Here is a 14718-nt window from a genome sequence, read left to right as displayed (position 1 = left end):
TATACAGCAGAAGTGACAAATAGATTCAAGGGATTAGATCTGATAAGAGTGTGCCTGAAGAACTACGGAAGCAGTTCAAAACATTGTATAGGAGGTAGTGACCAAAATCATCCCAAGGAAATAAAACAAGGTAAAATGGTTGTCTGAGGAGGCTTTACAAATAGCTGAGAAAAGAAGAGAAGTGAAAGGCAAAGGAGAAAAGGGAAGATATACCCATCTGAATGCAGAGTCCCAAAGAATAGCGAGGAGAGATAAGAAAGCCTTCCTCAGTGATCAATGAGGAGAAATAGAGGAAAACAACAGGATGGGAAAGACTAGAGATCTCTTCAAGAAAATTAGAGTTACCAAGGGAACATTTCATGCAAAGATGGGCACAATAAAGAACAGAAACGGTATGAAACAGAAGCAGAAGAGATACAAAAAGAAGTGGTAAAAATACACTGAAGAACTTTATAAAAAAGGTCCTAATGTGCTGGGTAACCATGATGGTGTGATCTCTCACCTAGAGCCAGACCTCCTGGACTATGAAGTCAAGTGGGCATTAGGAAGCATTATATTATGAACAAAGCTAGTAGAGGTGAAGGAATTCCAGCTGAGCTATTTCACATTCTAAGAGATGATATGCCAGTAAATTTGGAAAACTCAGGAGTGGCCACAGGACTAGAAAAGGTCAGTTTTCATTCCAATCTCATAGAAGGGTAATGCCAAAGAATGTCAAACTACCGCACAATTACACTCATTTCACATACTAGCAAGGTAATGCTCAAAATCCTTCAAGCTAGGCTTCAGCAGTACACGAATTGAGAACTTCCAGATTTCATAATGTACAAGCTGTATTTACAAAAGGCAGAGGAACCAGAGATCACATTGCCAACATCCTTTGGATCATCGAAAAAGCAAGGGAATTTCAAGAAAAACATCTACTTCTGCTTCATTGACTACACTAAAGCTTTTGACTGTGTGGATCACAAGAAACTGGAAAATTCTTCAAGAGATGGGACTACCAGACCACCTTACCTGCCTCCTGCGAAACCTGTACGCAGGTCAAGAAGCAACATGTAGAACAGGACATGGCACAACAGACTGGTTCCAAATTGCAAAAAGAGTATGTCATGGCTGTATACTGTCACCCTGCTTATTTAATTTATATACAGAGTATATCATGGGAAATGAGGAGCTGGTTGAATCACAAGCTGAAATCAAGATTGCCAGGAGAAATATCAATAACCTCAGATATGCGGATGATACCACTCCAATGGCAGAAAGCAAAGAGGAACTAAAGAGTCTCTTGAAGAAGGTGAAAGAGGAGAGTGAAAAAGTTGACTTAAAACTCAACATTCAAAAAACTACGATAATGGCATCTGGTCCCATCACTTCATGGCAAATAGATGGGGGAAAAAATGGAAACAGTGATAGGCTTTATTTTCCAGGCTGTAAACTATTACAAACCTAGACAGCGTATTAAAAGCAGAGATATCACTTTGCTGACAAAGGTCCAAATAGTCAAAATTATGGTTTTTCCAGTAGATATATAGGGCTATGAGAGTTGCCCTATTAAAGCCTGAGTGCTGAAGAATTGATGCTTCTAAAATGTGGTGATGAAAAAGACTCTTGTGATCCATTGGACAGCAAGATCAAACCAGTCAATCCTAAAGGAAATTAACCCTGAATATTCATTGGAAGGACTGATGCTAAAGCTGAAGCTCTTAATACTCTGGCCACCTGATGCAAAGAGCCGACTCACTGGCAAAGTGACGGTGGGAAAGACCGACCGCAGGAGGAGAAAGGGGCGGCAAAGGTTGAGATAGTTGGATGGCATCATCAAGTCGATGGGCATAAGTTTGAGCAAATTCCAGGGGACAGTGAAGGACAGGGAAGCCTTGCAAGCTGCGGTCCATGGAGTCACAGAGTCAGACATGACTGAGCGACTGAACAACAAGATCTACAGAATTAATTTATCTTGCATAACTGAAACTTGTGTCAACTGCACAACAACTTCTCATTTTCTTCTCTCTCCAGCCTCTGACAACCACTGCTGTATTCTCTTCTTCTATTTTAGGTAGCTCATTAAAGTGTATGTATTTATATATGTACTACTGATATTTTAAGTACCTCTTTAAGTGTGTGCATTTTTGTCATTCTGTAACTAGCCTACCTCACCATTATTATAACTTTTTGTACTACATCTAAACTGTGACCATGAAAACATTAAAACCAGTTTCTACATGTTGCTTACAAGCAAAAAAAGAAAAAGTATATTGGATTACATCAAAATAAAATTTTTGTGTGGCAAATGGTGCCATCAAAAAAGTGAAAAGACAACCCACAGAATGGGAGAAAATATTTGCAAATCATACATCTGATAAAGGACTTACACTGAGAATATACAAAGAACTCTTACAATAAAATAATAAAAAGTCAAATACCAAGAAAAAAAGCTTTCAGACATTTCTCCAAAATAGGTATTTAAATGGAAAAATAAGCATAGGAAAAGATTTTTAATATCATTAGTCACTAGGGAAATGCAGATCAAAATCACAATGAAATACTATTTCATATTCACTAGTATAGCTATAATTATAAAGACAGATAATAGAAAGTGTCAGTGATACCTGAAATATTGTTGGAACTCTCACATATTGTTAGTAGAAATATATACAGTACAGCTGCTCTGAAAAACAGATTTGCAGTTCCTCAAAAAGTTAAATGTAGAATTATCACATGACCCAGTGATTCTCTCCCAGGCATACACCCAAGAGAAATGAGAGCATACACGCACACAAAAACTCTAAATGAACATTCACAGCAGGAGAGTTTTCAAGTCAGAAAGTGGAAACAATCCAAATTAATAGATAAACAAAATGTGGGATGTACTTACAATGGAATATTTGGCAATAAAAAGAAGCAAAGTACTACACACTGCTAACATCAATGGCCCCTGAAAAATTATGTTAAGTGAGAAAAGCCCAGTCACAAAATCACATATTGTATGAATCCAACTATATGAAAAGTCTAGAATAAGCAAACTGATAAGGAGTCAATGAATGGTTACTTAAGGCTGGTGGGGGTGCGGCAGCTGTGTGTGAAGGAATGGGAACTGACTGCTAATGATTGAGTACTGAGTTCTTCAGGGGAGATAAAAATGTTCTAAGGATGCATGATATTGTTGGTAAGAATGTAAACTGGTGCAGCAACTGTGGAAAACAGTATGGAACTACCATAGTGTTTTCTCAAAAAACTAAAAACAGAAGTAACTATATGAATACAGAAATTCCACTCCGGGTATATATCTGCTGCTGCTAAGTCGCTTCAGTTGTGTCCGACCCTGTGAGACCCCATAGACGGCAGCCCACCAGGCTCCCCCCGTCCCTGGGATTCTCCAGGCAAGAACACTGGAGTGGGCTGCCATTTCCTTCTCCAATGCATGAAAGTGAAAAGTGAAAGTGAAGTCGCTCAGTCGTGTCCAACTCTTAGCGACCCCATGGACTACAGCCCACCAGGCTCCTCCGTCCATGGGATTTTCCAAGCAAGAGTACTGGAGTGGGTTGCCCTTGCCTTCTCCAGGTATGTATCTGAAGAAAACAAAAACACTAATTCAAAAAGACACATGCACCCAATGTTCTTAGCAGCATTGTTGACAACAGCCAAGATACGGAAGTGACCTAAGTGCCCATCAACACATGAAAGGATAAAGAAGATGTAGTACATATACATATACAATGGAGTACTACTCAGCCATAAAAAAGTGATTATTTTTTTCACCATTTGCAACAACATGGAGGATATTATGCTTAGTGAAATAAGTCAGAAAGACAAATACCATATATTATCACTCATGTGAAATCTAAAAAATAAAGAGCAACCTACTGAATATAACAAAAAGATGCAGAAAACAAATTAGTGGTTATCAGTGGGGACAGAAGAGGGAGAGCAAAACGGGGAAGGGGATTAAGAAATACAAATTTCTTTACATATAATAAATAAGTTACAAGCATAATGTTCAGCAGAGAGAATATAGCCAATATTTTATATTAACTATAAATGAAGTGTAAACTTTAAAAATTGTGAACCACTATTTGTACACCTAAAACTTATATAATATTTTAAGTCAAATATACCTCAATTTTAAAAAAAGATCTAAAATTAGATGGTGGCGATGGTTGCACAAACCTGTGGATACTTTAAAAAATTAAATTATATTCTTTAAATGGGTGAATTGTATAGTACACAAATTATCTTAATCAAGCTGCTTTTATTTTATTTATTTTTTTTGGACTAGATTCATTATATTTATTTTTTTCCACTTATTTTTATTAGTTGGAGGCTAATCACTCCACAACATTGCAGTGGTTTCTGCCATACATTGACATGAATCAGCCAAAGATTCACATGTGTTCCCCATCCTGATCCCCCGTCCTGCCTCCCTCCCCACCCCATCCCTCTGGGTCTTCCCAGTGCACCAGGCCCGAGCACTCATCTCATGCATCCAACCTGGGCTGGTGATCTATTTCACCCTTGATAGTATACTTGCTTCAATACTGTTCTCTCAGAACATCCCACCCTTGCCTTCTCCCACAGAGTCCCAAAGTCTGTTCTGTATATCTGTGTCTCTTTTTCTGTTTTGTATATAGGGTTATCATTACCATCTTTTAAAATTCCATATATATGCATTAGTATACTGTATTGGTCTTTATTTTTCTGGCTTACTTCACTCTGTATAATGGGCTCCAATTTCATCAATCTCATTAGAACTGATTAAAATGAATTCTTTTTAATGGCTGAGTAATATTCCATGGTGTATATGTACCACAGCTTCCTTATCCATTCATCTGCTGATGGGCATTTAGGTTGCTTCCATGTCCTGGCAATTATAAACAGTGCTGTGATGAACACTGGGGTGCATATGTCTCTTTCAAATCTAGTTTCCTCGGTGTGTATGCCCAGGAGTGGTATTGCTGGGTCATATGGCACCTCGAATAGCCAAAGCAATCTTGAGAAAGAAGAATGGAACTGGAGGAATCAACCTGCCTGACTTCAGACTCTACTACAAAGCCACAGTCATCAAGACAGTATGGTACTGGCACAAAGACAGAAATATAGATCAATGGAACAGAATTGAAAGCCCAGAGATAAATCCACGTACCTATGGTCACCTTATCTTAGACAAAGGAGGCAAGGATATACAATGGAAAAAAGACAACCTCTTTAACAAGTGGTGCTGGGAAAACTGGTCAACCACTTGTGAAAGAATGAAACTAGAATACCTTCTAATACCATACACAAAAATAAACTCAAAATGGATTAAAGATCTAAATGTAAGACCAGAAACTATAAAACTCCTAGAGGAGAACATAGGCAAAACACTCTCTGACATAAATCACAGCCGGATCCTCTATGACCCACCTCCCAGAATACTGGAAATAAAAGCAAAAATAAACAAATGGGACCTAATGAAACTTAAAAGCTTTTGCACAACAAAGGAAACTATAAGCAAGGTGAAAAGACAGCCCTCAGAATGGGAGAAAATAATAGCAAATGAAGCAACAAAGGATTAATCTCAAAAATATACAAGCAGCTCCTGCAGCTCAATTCCAGAAAAATAAATGACCCAATCAAAAAATGGGCCAAAGAACTAAACAGACATTTCTCCAAAGAAGACATACAGATGGCTAACAAACACATGAAAAGATGCTCAACATCACTCATTATCAGAGAAATGCAAATCAAAACCACAAAGAGGTACCATTACACGCCAGTCAGGATGGCTGCTATCCAAAAGTCTACAAGCAATAAATGCTGGAGAGGGTGTGGAGAAAAGGGAACCTTCTTACACTGTTGGTGGGAATGGAAACTAGTACAGCCGCTATGGGGAACAGTGTGGAGATTCCTTAAAAAACTGGAAATAGAACTGCCATATGATCAAGCTGCTTTTAAAAATGCAGGGATACTGCCTCTGATGAGCATACTGGTAGACCGAACAAGCTGAGGAAAGAATCTAAGCTTGAGGATATCTCAACAGAAATCTCAAAAACTGAAAAGTAAAGAGAACAAAAATTGTGGGGGGGGGGGGGGTGGGGTGAAAAAGACTATCCAAGGAACATAAGATAACTGTAATGGAAATACCAGAAGAAAAAAACCAGAGGAAGAGAAGAAATATCTGAATCAATAATAACTGGGGGGACTTCCCTGGTGGTCCAGCCGTTAAGAATACAACCTGCAATGCAGGGGATAACAGTTCGATCCCCGATTGGGGAACTAAGACCCCACCTGTGGCAGGACGACTAAATCCATGTGCCTCAACTACTGAGCCACAACAGCGAGCTCACATGCCACAACTAAGATCTGAAGAAGTCAAAAATAAACAAATAAAATAATGACTAAACATTTCACAAATTAATGTCAGACATCAAACCCCAGATATAGGAAGCTCAGAGAGTACCAAACAGGATACATATCAAAAAAAAGAAAAACTCAGCTATACCTACACATATCATTTTCAAGCTATAGAAAATAAAATTCCTCAAAGAAACCAGGAAAAAAAAAAAACTACTGTGGAACAAAGTTAAGAATTATATCCAACTTCTCAGAAAAAAGCAAGCAAAAAGAGAGTCAAGTAAAATATTTAAAGTACTGAAAGAAAGAAAGCACCAATCCAGAATTCTGTACTTTACCAAACTAATCTTTCAAAAGTAAAGGAGAAATAAAGACTTTCTCAGAGAAACAAAAACTGAGGGAATTTGTTGCTAGCCAGCCTATCTTGCAAGAAATGTCAAAAAAAAATTCTTAGAGGAAAGGAAAATGACATAGGTCAAAAAATCAAATTTACCTAAAGAAAGGAAGAGCATCAAAGAAGGAATAAATAAAGGCAAAATAAAAATGAGGGACAATCACAGAAACAAAATGAAGGAAAGGAAGGAAGAAGGAAAAAAGCAACACTGCTTGATGGAAAAAGAGAGTGTACAAAAAGTACTATGAATGGAAAGGGGAAGCCAAGCCAGGAAAAAGTAATTTTGTTAGAAATAAACCACAAAATGGATAAATTACATGCATGTAATCGACAGCCAGCAATCGCATATTCCCAACAAATCAGACATACCTACATCCCTGATGAAATTCTGGGGTCTATGTCCAGTGTCTACAAAATGTTGGCAGTAATCATTATGGGGATTTAAACTCTGTGTTCCCTAAAGAAAAAGTCAAAATTAAATTAATAGATTTCACTCTGGTGGCAGATACATTAACTCGGAGCTTTTTTTTTTTTATTATGAGGCCAAGCAAAATATAAGCTAACTGATAGATTTAAAAAGTAAAAAACATCACTACTAAAATGATAGTTTACAATTCAGTTATCTACAAACATTAATAGCCAAGCATCAGAAAAACATTTCATGAATAATTTTAAATGATATTTTATTTTATGATAATAATGATCCCTCAATAACTGAAAAAAATCTTGAACATAAATAAGTATTTAAAATCTTTTCAGGCACAGAGCTGAAACATGAAAAGTTAAAGATTTGAAAATTATTTACCTTAAGAAAAGTACTAGAATCTTTATAAATCTCTTCTTCATATGGCAAATTCTCTTCCTCCTGTTGCATTTCTAATTCATCCTTAAAAAAGGAAGATTAAGTATATTTTATGTTTAAGAGGAATCTTATGTATTATATCATAAGTATTAAGACTCATAAATATTTTATTTCCCTAAGACATAAATTTTTCAAATTACCATTAAACTCAAACATTGAAGTCTTTGCTTTCTCATCATTACCTGTAACTAACTATGTTTATAATAAAAATTTCCTTTTCATTCTCAATAATAACTGTCCATAACTACTAATTTTGTTGACTAAGTTATCTAGATTTACCTTAGATATAATACTTGAAATTATTAGATGCTTAAATCATGAAAGATAGGCCCACCAATGGGGCAATTTTATTTCTACTAGAGCAAACTGAAAGAAATTGCTATTTTATAGGTCAAAAATGTTAAAATATTAGGAACTGTATATGCTTTAATCTAACATAGTCACAAATATTTAAGTTATATATTAAGATATATCAAATGCAACCAACACACAATATTGTTGTTTCACTAAGTTGTGTCCAACTCTTTGCGACCGCATAGACTGTAGCCTGCCAGGCCCCTCTGTCCACAGGATTTCCTAGGCAAGAATACTGGAGTGGGTTGCCATTTCCCCCTCCAGGGAATCTTTCAAACCCAGGGATTGAACCCACATCTCTTGTCTCCTGCACTGGCAGGCACATTCTTTACACTAAGCCACCACGGAAGCCCAACACACAACATAGTTTTTATGAAATCAGGTAATTATACTTAAGAAATTTACTGGAACTATTTATTCTCTTCTGTTAAATATAGCTGCATAACAATTTGAAAAGGTGGAGATAGGTTTTTTGCCCTTTGCTTTTTTTTCACCTAAATAATGCAACTATAAGTTCATAAGTTGGGTTTTTTACCTTGGGCCTCTGTTAGAAATGCTTCTACACTGTTATCTAGCCCATGGATTCTCAAAATATTTTAACTGCACTACCGTATATTGTTAAGATGGAATAACACAACTCATAAAAGATAGTAGTGTAAATTGAAAATTTACTGAAAATTGAACCAATTATCCAACATTTCTGGTACATCTACCCCCTTGCTCTTATTTAAGAATGTTGTTGTCTAGAGCTTACTAGGCATGGCGCTTAGTGCTTTATATATATCACCTGATTTAATCCACATACCTCTTCTTTTAAAATGAGTAAATTGATATAAATGGTGACATATATGCTACTGACATTATTCAGTGTTTTGTCAAAATTCAACTTTTGTCAAATTTGTTTTCCTAGATAAGACTCTACAGATTGTAATGACTTATTTTTTTTCTTGACCAAAACACTGTCCCATTCTCTACTTGCCTTATATTCTTCCATCTTGTCTTCATCTGTCTCTCCTTCATCCTGATACTTACGTTTTGCGTTTGGAGCAGAGGTATCATAGGAAGCCCTGAAAATTAAAACTGAAATATCACTCACAAATACATAAGATGTATACATGTATCCATTAATATTAAAGAACAGTTTTACAGAGACAGAACAAGGCAAAATTTTCCTAACAGTATCCATTCACTCAGTTTATAAATTTTAAAAGTATCACAACCTGATTAATAACTTTGTACTTTATTTTTGAGAAAGCAACCAAATGAGAAAACAAATTTTTAAAAGGTGTATGTACGGAAAGAGAAATTTCTACCTTACATATCATTCTAATCTGTCTTGAGTGAAACTGATGTTCTAACTGGTAACTACAATACTGAAAAATTCTAAATGCTTTATGAACTATCAAATGAGTACCACTTTTAGGGTAAAGTACTTTTTTTAAAATAAGAATTTTTAAAATAAAATTATATATGGTACATTAGCTAATTCTCAGTCTAACATTCCATTTTCTAACTAGCTCACAAATGAGAACTTACTTATATTCAGAAAATAAGCATTTTGTAATTCATAGACAATAAAAATCAATGTTTTCCAAATTGGTATGCTGATGCTTATCATAACAACATACTTGATACCTAAGATTATTGTTTATTAAAGCAATGATCCTTTTGCAAATATTAACATATCACTTATAAAAAGCAATTATTCTACTGACCTGCAAGTTTCTCTTGTCTCAGCAATTTCTCTCTGCTCATCTTTGCTATTTAACACAGCACCAATGCTGTCGGCACTTTCAGCTCCCAACTGAGAAAAGGCAAAAATCAGAATACAATTCGCTGAACATCCTTTCTAGCCATTTGTAGCAGCATTTAATACTTCAAATATTAAAAAAAAAAAAAATCCCTAACTACGGTAGCAAGCAAATGGACTATTTACCTTGCAGGAAAAACAGAAAGTACCTTGAAACAAAACCACATTATTTAAGAATGATTTCGACAGCTGAAAAGTATTTTATGCTTTATGAAATCAAAACAATTAACTTGAGCCAATCTTCTTTTAAATAATAAAACACGATTTAGCAGTAGTAATAGTAACAAAAAAAAGCAGCTAAGTGTTTACAGTTTGATAGGTATTATGTTAAACAGTTTTCATCCATCTGCATACCATACCTTATTTATTTTATATAGTACATATACTTCATGCGCTACATCTTATTTATCCCATACTGTAATAAATACCTATTTGGTTTTATTCAAGCCAAGTCTTTATATAATGATTACAGGCACAATACTAAACTTTCCATATACCTGAAAAATAGTTATGCAAATTATGGCTGGCAGTTGGGGAAATTTTGCAAAATACAAATGTAAACAAATCCCTAGTTGAGATAAGTCTGGCTACAAACTGTGGCATCAATTCATGAAAAAATTAAAAACCAAACCAAAGGTATAGAAAGCAATTTATAGGCCATGAGGAATCACTTAATATTTTTAAGCACAAGAAGAGCATAAGGAAGTCTGCATTCAATAGTCCCTTAAGCTCAAAACAGGTGAGAAAGCATACAATACTAGAGCCCAGCCTTTATTAAACAATTATATTAATTCCCATTGCCTCTTTAAACTATTCCATAACTCCCCTAAGGTTTCTCCAATGATACATCTCTTCCAATATTATTAACTGTTCTGATATTTTAACTCTTCCATAAAATTTTCCTGACCCCTACTCTTTCTTCAGAAAACACATCTACTTCCTGTAAGGGAAATGCTTTTTAACCTTCTTCCCATGAAAGCAACTGACTCCACTCCCTTCAGTTTTCAGATAAACACAAGTCACTTTCTCTGAGAGTTCTTCCATGAACACTAGAGACAGAATAGGTAGTCTCCTTCCATTTTTCTCTTACCTCCTCATTTTCTCATTCAGATCAAAATACAAACTAATTTTGTTTTACTTTTGTTTATTCACTATTTATATTATTTTATATTTGTACACCTCAATTATTTTATGTTTACTTTTGTTTACTTCTCCCCCCACTGAATTGTTAGCTCACTGAGGAAAAACTCTGCCCTGTTGATATCTATATGTTCAGGAGCTATTATAAAGTCTGACTTATAATAGATGCTCAATAAATACGTGAATAAACCAATGAGATTTCTTGCCAAGGCCTAAATTAGAATACGATGTTTTATAAGACAAACGCTTTAAATCAAATTGTGCTTACATACATAATTGTCTTGTGTTCCAACATTATTTTTTTTTAATTGTGGAATGACTGGAGTAATTAAACAGACTTTCTAATGTGGGTGGGTGGTGTGTGTGTGTGTGTGTGTGTGTAAATAGACTTTCCATTGTGGGTGGGTGGGTGGGTGTGGGTGTGTGCGTTTGTCCAATTCTTTGGGATTCCCCCTTGACTGCAGCCCACCAGGCTACTCTGCCCATGGAATTTTCCAAGCAAGAATACTGCAGTGGGTTGCCATTTCCACTGTGGTAGCACTAAATATATTATTTGAATAATTATGACAATTTGGTATCCTTTGGAAGTATATTAATATTTTTAAAAACAAAGCTACAAGTTAAAGAGCAGGTGTAAATTACTGGTGGCAGCATCAATGGCCACAATCATAGCGTGTGCTTATACACTGCATCTGATATACCCAGCAGCCAAAAGCAAATCAAACAAATTACATACATTGAGTTGTGCTCTAGTTTGAAGTTCATGAATCAACAAAAGCTTATTAAAAACTAGCTTTGGGTAAGAAACAGAGTTAGGGCAGAAGATTAACCCAACTGGAACTGTCTGTGTGAGTTAGTGATGTACAGTCGTGGACTCAACACTCAGGACAAGGGACGCACAGAGCGAGGAAAGCCTAAACCAGGGCATCCCAGACCGAGTTCCATCACAAAGCTCTGACCTGGGCTGTGCCATAAAGGACAGACAGAAATCAGAAAGAAAGGACACTTCTTGAAAATTATAAAGTCTATTATATTACACAAATAACTTTCTGGAGAGCAACCAGTTTGTCTTGTTCACATAGTAAGTGAAAAAAACGCTGCTGATAAAGTGGAAATCTACCATTGATGATATTGGCCATCCTCACCCAGGTGGAATGGTTTCTAACCAGTTATACCAACCAGGGAGCCAGGCGTATTGGAAAGAGCACAGAAAGGCTTAAGACTGAAGCTGGCAAACTTAAGTTTTGTCACCTTCAGCGTGTAAGGTAAATTTTTTGAGCTTTGTTTTTTTCATCTATAAGATCCAGATAGCATCTGACTCGTATGATAAACTATAACATACATAAGTCTGTCAAGTCCTCTGACACATACAAGGGACTTAATAAATGGCTGCTGCTGCTGTCACTTCAGTCGTGTCTGACTCTGTGCGACTCCATAGACGGCAGCCCACCAGCTCCCCTGTCCCTGGGATTCTCTAGGCAAGAACCCTGGAGTGGGTTGCCATTTCCTTCTCCAATGCATGAAAGTGAAAAGTGAAAGGGAAGTCACTCAGTCGTGTCCGACTCTTAGAGACCCCTTGGACTGCAGCCTACCAGGCTCCTCCGTTCATGGGATTTTCCAGGCAAGAGTACTGCAGTGGGGTGCCATTGCCTTCTCTGTAATAAATGGCAGCCATTATTAAATGCTGTACACTATGTAAGTTCTCTAAAGGTAGGATAACCTATTATTCATAGCTGAATTACCAACATCTACAAGAGTTCCTGGTACATAGTAAGACATTCAAGAAATAACTGTTTATGTATGTATTTTGAGTCAAATATAGGTCTGATTTCAAAACTTAAAGTGTAAAAATCTTACTTGGTTGTAAAAAAGAGCCACTGGACATTTTCAAACATAACATGATAAAAGCAACTGGGATAAAGAAGTCTTGAAAAAGGTATGTTTGTCAAAAAAATCATAATGTCAGAGGCACAAAAACAGATCTGATTCCAAACACCCACTTTTTTTTTTTTTTTGCTTACACCACGGGGCTTAAGGGATCTTAGTTCCCAGGCCAGGGATTGAACCCAGGCCACAGCCATGAAATCGCAGAGTCCTAACCACTGGACCAACAAAGAAGTCCCGAAACACCGACATTTTAAACTCTATACCATAAATCTTTTCATCATGTCATAAAAGAAGCTATATCTTTGATTTTCATTTACTAAAACCAAGACTTATCATAGAAAAAAGTAACTATTTTCGAATAACTATTAAGATTCCTCATTAAAGCTTATGAGCATCTTCCCCATCACTTTTACTGACCCGAGGGGTCGAAAGGAAAACACAACCTGACTTTAAGCAAAGGTGTGCATCTGCATTTTCTGCATGTGTACTCTACTAATCAGCACCTGTCAACTTACACACAAGAAGCAGTGAAGACAAGCTTTGGAGAGACAAACCTGGGTTCAACTTATTGGCCTAGCGGTTAACGACTCGGGGGCGGAGTCGGGGGGGGGGGGGGGAATCAGTTAACCACCGGCGCTTGTGTTTCATTATGTGAAGATAATGCTACCTCTTTCAGAGATTTGTTGTGATTGATAAATTCAAACATTTAGCCGTGGGTAATGACGAGGATACCGTACACAGCACAGTCGACTGCAACACCCATGATGCAGAACCTAAAATTTACACTCAAGCTACTTCCAATGCGGTCTTTAGATATTATCCCGGGGGGGAACACTGTAAACCTATTTCACAATGAAGCCACAATCTCATGAATCAGGTGCTGATACGAGAAAAGCAAGACACAAACGACTATTTAAAAAGTGAACAGAAATTTAGGGGCTAACGAGTCCCCTTTCCTCGCGTGAACTGCGAAAGTTTATACACAAAACACCAAAGTTTTGTATCCTCGTCACTGAGGATGCCAGACAATCGACGGGCAATCCAAACATGATGCTGAAGACCAGGCGTGGCGGTCGGTTTAGCACCACCACAAGGACCACAACATGAAAGGGGAACGATTCGGGGAACAAGGGTAGGTAGGTCCTGGGATTTAAGTCTCGAGACCAGAAAGGGCTGCCGGGTGGCAGGTAAGGAGACGGAAAAGCCGGGAGAAAGGGAGGAGGAACGCCGCGCACGCGCATTCACGACCCCTCCCTGGGCCGCGGACCTGCTGCGCGAGAAGCTGTCGACGTAACTTCTGCCGCTCCCGGATCTCCTGCAAGCGGCTGTCCATGTCCCGACTTGTTTTCCACTACTTCGGAAACTTGGCAATTAGCGGATGAATCCTTGCCCCAATTTCTCTTCGGAATCTGTGGAACACAAAATCTTCCAGCCGCTTCTAGAGGCCGGTACCCAATACCCTCTCCTCAGCAGGTATTTCCGGCGCGGCCGGAATTTTGCGCTACGGGGCCTGGAAGTCCCGCCTCCTCCCGGACGCCGCGATTTGACGCCATTTAGCAGAGGCCCAATGAGTGTCCTGCGGCGCCGGGGGCGTCACGGAAGGTGTCCGCCCTTCCGAGAGCCCGGGTTTTCAGAGTGGCGCGGGCAAGTGGCATGGTCTCTCACTGTTCTCTCCTGGGACTGCAGGCTTCCTAGGTCTGTTAGCACTGTTTCCGAGTTGTGGGCCGTATTGTCCATTCCCTTTTCCAGTAATTCCCCAGTTGCCAGTGCTGAGGTTTTAAAAATTGCTGGATACCAGGTTTTTTGCTAAAAGCACAACTCGAGTCCGACTGCCGGGTTTACACCTGGGACTTACTAGCTAAATGGCCTTGGCTAGTTCATCACCGTCTGTGTGCTCTAGTTTTCTCATTTGTACAGTGGGAGTGATAAGAGGGCCTA

The 14718-nt window shown here is 37.8% G+C and overlaps 1 protein-coding gene across 1 annotated transcript in view; it reads right to left on the bottom strand.

The window, feature by feature from the left end:
* Positions 1-14277, bottom strand: part of METTL14 (methyltransferase 14, N6-adenosine-methyltransferase non-catalytic subunit) — a 39569-nt gene extending 25292 nt beyond the window's left edge. The window contains exons 1-5 of the mRNA XM_020879787.2: positions 14048-14277; positions 9659-9747; positions 8923-9010; positions 7533-7613; positions 7097-7184 (exon numbers count right to left, since the gene is read on the bottom strand). Of these exons, the coding sequence (XP_020735446.1) occupies positions 7097-7184; positions 7533-7613; positions 8923-9010; positions 9659-9747; positions 14048-14113 (412 nt within the window). The 5' untranslated portion in view covers positions 14114-14277. The remainder of the gene's footprint in view (positions 1-7096; positions 7185-7532; positions 7614-8922; positions 9011-9658; positions 9748-14047) is intronic.
* Between the last annotated feature and the right edge of the window lie 441 nt (positions 14278-14718).

This window comes from Odocoileus virginianus, chromosome 21, assembly GCF_023699985.2.
Source record: "Odocoileus virginianus isolate 20LAN1187 ecotype Illinois chromosome 21, Ovbor_1.2, whole genome shotgun sequence".
Lineage (NCBI taxonomy): Eukaryota > Metazoa > Chordata > Mammalia > Artiodactyla > Cervidae > Odocoileus > Odocoileus virginianus.
Note: the sequence above shows the minus strand (reverse complement) of the source record. Positions and strands in the feature narration are given on the sequence as shown.